Source organism: Dipodomys spectabilis, unplaced genomic scaffold (genome assembly GCF_019054845.1).
Source record: "Dipodomys spectabilis isolate Male_0828 unplaced genomic scaffold, ASM1905484v1 ptg000145l, whole genome shotgun sequence".
NCBI lineage: Eukaryota > Metazoa > Chordata > Mammalia > Rodentia > Heteromyidae > Dipodomys > Dipodomys spectabilis.
The window spans coordinates 25,426,177-25,432,029 of record NW_024870822.1 but is presented as its reverse complement, the minus strand read 5'-3'; the positions used below and the strand labels follow the sequence as shown (position 1 = coordinate 25,432,029).

The 5,853-nt window shown below is 36.3% G+C and overlaps 1 protein-coding gene across 1 annotated transcript; it reads right to left on the bottom strand.

Moving 5' to 3' along the window:
• Nucleotides 1-2,503: 2,503 nt before the first annotated feature.
• LOC122117736 (olfactory receptor 502-like) lies at nt 2,504-3,448 on the bottom strand. The gene has a single exon (XM_042691538.1). It carries the CDS (start codon nt 3,446-3,448, stop codon nt 2,504-2,506), a length of 945 nt encoding a protein of 314 aa, XP_042547472.1.
• Nucleotides 3,449-5,853: the final 2,405 nt, after the last annotated feature.

The window sequence follows — 5,853 nt, the reverse complement described above, 5'->3', positions numbered from 1 at the left end:
AAATGTGATTCCACAGAGAACCATTAAAGATTGTTCCTTATAAGGTGACTCACAGCATTAGATCCCATTGTAGGTCTTCCAATGGCTTGTAATCATCTCCACTTACTCTCCACTGCATTCTAAGAACATGCCCTAATAAGCAATTAAGAAATACACATATTATGCTGCTATAAACAGACTTGTCAACCTCAGTCTCATCTCATCTACATCCCCAGCATCTGTCAACCACACACGGCAACAGTACTGAATTCCCAGGGATTCATCCAGTGACACAATATTAGCCTTCCTGGGAGCCCACAGGAAGTCACTCCCGTCCACTGATGTGATAACAAGCCCATCATGTGTAAACCTCAAAGTGGACCTGCATACCAGCAGCAGTCTTAGAGATCAAGATGCTGTCCATGGTCCAGACATCCATATTCCCTAGACATCCTAATAGCAGTCTTGCCACAAACACCCCAATGTGGACCTAGTAATTGTTTTTGAAACAGCTGGCTTTCCACTTGGTTGAAAATAACATAGCTCTTAGATAACACCATAATAAACAGTTAACTCCAAATGTATCAGAGATCAAAATGTAAATGACAAAATGAAGAAATTTCTCAAAATAAATATGAGAAATAATTCCTTTGGGGAATAGCCAAAAGGAAGTTTTAGGCATAAAGGGATAACTACCAACCAAATTACAAAAAAAAGAATACATTTGGGATGGCCAAATATTTATATGTTTGGAGACTGTGTATTATGCATAATCAATTTTTGTTTCTTATTTCTTAAGTGAATGAATTTTAATTAATTAATTTGTTAATTTAATCTTTTAGATTAAAGCCCATGGTTCTATCTACCAAAACAAGTTTATTTTTGAACATTAAAGAGGGGACAGGAAAAGGAAATAAATGAGACAGTTGTCAGCATATAAAGGCAGCTAGTGTCTCTCCAGTGGGTAGTAACCGTGTCAAAGGAAAGAGTGCCCAGTCTGTTCCAGCAGCCTGAATAGCATGTGCATCTACCCATAAAGTCAATTTGAACATTTGCTTGTGATATCTTCACAGTCATCATACTGCAAGCTGGACTCTCTTAGAAATTATTGTTTGCTTCTGATTCACTCAGTGCTTTGAAACCCTCATCCATTCCAGCAGAGAACTAATCTGCTTTAACCAGACACAGGAATTCACAGATTAATCAGAGGTGGCTTTTTCTAAGGATTCCTTAATAAAAGAGAGCAAAAGGCCAGGAACGTAGACCAAAATGTTGTGGACCCTCAAAGTGCATTCCTTAAGATAACCTTTCTAGAAGAAGGTTTCCAGGAATATTTACCTTCATGTTTTCTTTTCAACGTACTAAGTCATGACTACAGTTGCCAGGTTTTAACTTAGGATAAGCTGGTGTAGGAATGAACAGAGCTTCACAGGATGAAAGAGTTAGATGGCTTTCTGTTACTGTAACAAATACATGACATGACCAAGTTGTAAAAAGCAAAGGTTCATTTTGGCACACTTATTTTGGAGGTTTTAGTCTGTAAGTTGACTCCATGACTCTGAACTGGGTCTAAGGTGACACACTATGTCAGAAATATGTAGTAGAGCAAAACCACTCACCTCATGCTCACTAAGCAAAAGAGAAAAAGAAAGGACTTGGGTCATACTATTTGCTGTGATGGCCTACCCCAATGAACTAATGAACCTTCACCAGGCAAAATCTTTCAAAATTTCTATCACCTCTCATAAGCACCAGGCCAAGGGATCAAAAACAAACTCATGGATCTTTGGGGAAAACTTGAGATTTGAAACATGAAAAGCATTTTTTAAGTAAGCATATGGCATGGAGTAACATTTTGAAAAATATTCATACAAGTTTAAAAGGATTTTTAGAAATTTGGTTTCATATAAAATTATCTGTGATTATAAATTTAATTTAGCTTTACTAAAGGTAATTCAGGGGGGCTGAGGGGAAGGAACGTAGGAGAAAAATGAGAGAGGGGTTAGCAAGTTCAACAAGAAATGTACTAATACTTATGTAACTGTAACCCCTCCGTACATCACCTTGACAATGAAATTTAAAAAAAATTAAAAATAAAGTTAATTCAGGGAATGGAGCCAAGGGGAGAGGAGTAGATGAATGAAGGGGACAAAGGGGGAAGAACGTGGTCAAAAATTCATTTTATATACCACAAAATTAAGAAAAATAAGGGAAAGGGTGGGTTGAAGTGGGGGTGAAAATGTTGAAGGGATGACATTGATCAAGACACACTGTATTTATAAACTGCTTGGTTGAATGGTAACTCTTTTGAAGAACCACTTAAAGGTAATAATAATATTCAAAAAATAAAATAAAGATAACTCACCATTGGCCTCTTATTTTTTACTCTATCAGCTAAACACTGAGACTCTGTCTTCTGAAAAGCACAACACATGCTAATGAATATTTTCAGAACAGACACAGCTACCTTCTATTATTACAGGCTATTATTATTATACAAAGCAATACACCATAACAAACACAACTATGGAAAGATTTTCCTAGCAAGCTCTCTCTTCAGAGCCCCCTTAATCTCATTATTCCTAAGACTGTAGATCAGTGGATTCAACATGGGGATCACCACCATGTAGAATATGGATATCACCTTGTTCTGATCAGTGGAGTAGCTGGACTTGGGCATCACATAAACAAATGTAACTGTACCATAGAACAGAGTGACCGCACTGAGGTGGGAGGTGCAGGTGGAGAAGGCCTTTTGGCGGCCCTCAGTGGAGCGCATCTTCAGGATGGTGATAAGGATGTAGACGTAGGAGATGGCTATGACAAACACAGTGAAAATAATAACAGAACCTGCAGAAAATGAAGGAGCAATTGCAATGACACTAACATCAGAACAGGAAAGTTCAACTAAAGGAGCAAAATCACAAAAGAAATGATTGACTCTATTTGAGCCACAGAAGACCAAAGAAAAGAAAGAAAGGGTAAACATTAAAGCATTAAGGAAACCTCCTGTGTAAGCCGCTACAAGTAACTGCACACAGACTTGTGTAGACATTTTTGTTGAATACAGTAGTGGATTACAGATGGCCACAAAGCGATCATAGGACATGACAGCCAGAAGAAAGCCCTCAACTGATCCTAAGAAAATGACAAAACCTAGTTGGATGGCACAACCCAGATAAGAGATCCTATTTCTCTCCACCAGGAAATTCACAAGCATATTAGGTGTGACAGAAGATGAAAAGAGAAAGTCAACCAAAGCCAAGTTGCTCAGAAAAAAGTACATGGGGTGGTGGAGTTGAGCAGAGACTTTGATAAGAAGGATTGTGCTGAGATTCCCAAATACAGTCACCAGATAGATGCACAGGATGATGATGAAGAGGATGACTTGAAGGACTGGATCATCTGTTAAGCCCAATAAAATGAACTCTGTCACTGCAGTATGGTTTCTATCCACCAGGTAATCCATCAGACAATGATGCTGTTGCCAAATAAACCTGAATTTAAAAATATGCATGAGTCTATTTACAAATATGATGATCTCATTTTCTTTAATAAAAGTGGTGTGTCATTATAAATAGTAATATTCAAGAACCAGTGCATATTTCATGCAATGATGAGTCTATATATAATTTTGCAATTAATTTTAGCAAAGGCCTATACTGTCTCTCTTTCTTTTTGTGTTTATACTTTTGAACACTGTTATGCAGCTCTAAAGCCACTAGTGAAAATAAAAAGACAACGAAAATAGCAGCAATGAATGAACATAGGGTTTTAACAAATTACTCTGGTAGTAGTCAGTATTAATTTACATGAATCCTAAATGATAAGTATACAGATAAAATTATTTTATATACAAACATGTGCTTATGACATGTTCCATTAAATATATTATTTTCTTTTTTACTGTCAAGGTGATGTACAGATGGATTACAGTTACATAAATACATTTTTTTCAAACTTGTTTCCCCTTCACTCATTTTTCTCCTACTTCCCTCCTCCGAACCCCCTCCCCCAAGTTGTACAGATCATTTCCAGCATACTGTCTTGTGAATATCACTGTTGCATTGGCTCCTCCCTTGTCCTTTGTCTCACTATTCTGTTGTTCCCCTTCCCTTTCCTAAGTGAAATGAACATAGCTACAATACCAGGGTACCAAAATCAAATACAGTGACAACAGGGGATATACCATAGGGGGAAGAACACACAAAAGAAACAAGAAATCACATCGTACATTAAAAACAACAACAAAGAAAAACCTTTTGTGTCCATGTCTTGGAGTTCATTTCACTTAGCATCATCTTCTATGGTCATATGTACATAGCTATTGAGCTGTTCTGCTCATCTGCTAAGATTATCCTAGACATCTACTAATTATTGCAAATAAGGGAAACCATGGGACCTATGTTTCTTTGGGTCTGGCTTACTTCACTTAATATGATTTTTTTCCATCTTTCCATTTCTTTACATTGAATTAAACAGAGCCTGAAAGAGAATATGTGATTTTTTACATTGTTATACAACAAATGGTTAAGTCAGAAATATGAAGCTGTGAAGACTGTTCCTTTAACAACTACATAATAATGAAGTCAAATTACAATAACCACAAAGTTCAGTACACCCAGATTGAGTATCTTTTATTTCTTTTTAATTCTGTGAACTGTTTATTATTGTAGTCACCTTTATAAACCAGATAGGTTTTAAGTCATTTTAATAGGATAAGCTGAAAGACCTCCCTACTTTATAATAAATAACTTTTGTGTTGAATGTATTTTGTCTGGCAATATATTAGGTGTATAAACATAAGCTTGGGCAAGGTTTTGTGTTTTAGTATTGTCATTAAGTAGTTGCAAAAGGAGTTGTCATTTAATAAAGCAGTTTATGAATATAATACACCTTGATCAATGTCATCATTTTAAACATTCTTACCTATCTCTCCCCACACAGCCATTCACTTTCTTTTCTTTTCTCTTTTTAGTTTTATGGTCAAGGTGATGTACAGAGGCATTACAGTTACATACTAAGATAATGAGTACATTTCTTGTCAAACATTGTTACTCCCTCCTTCATTTTTCTCCCACTTTCTCTACCCTGCAACCCCTCCCAAGTTATAAAGTTCATGTAACAGTGATACTCACAAAACAATATGTTGGTCATGAACTTCACTTGCTTTTCTTAAATTTGTAGGACATATAGTGAATTTTTTCCAGTCCTGGGGCCTGAACTCAGGACCTGGGCACTGTCCCTGAGCTTTTTGCTCAAAGCTATCTCTCTACCAATTTAAGCCACAGAACTACTTTTAGTTTTCTGGCAGTTAATTGGAGATAAGGATCTCACAGACTTTCTGCCAGAGCTGGCTTCCAACTGAAATCCTCAGATCTCAGTCTTCTGAGTATCTAGGATTACAGATGTGAGCCACCAGTGCTCATACATTGAATTCTTGATTGCATTTTCCCTTCCTTCTCCTCTTCGCCCATCTACCACCACAGTTTTATTTGGCCCTGGTAACTTAATGTGTAATACCACCATTAGGGTTGTTTTATTCTTCAATATACTTACCAACTTAATTTAATACAAACATTTTTGTGAATATATAAATCAGTTGCTGATACTGTGACCAAAAGGAATTCTAAATTAGTACTATGAAAGAAGTTGTCTATTGTTTCAATTTATTGGCTGTTATGGTCTTACATTTTTATGCAGAAAATACTCTCCTGGAAAATAGTTTTAAATTCAAACCATACAACTATGAGAAAAGCATAGGATGCGCAGTCCAAATGAAATGAAGTCCATTCATTTCAAGCAAATCACATCCTTCTGCAACAATAGTTTCTAATTAGAACTCTCTAAAAGGAAGTAAATTTATTTTAAACT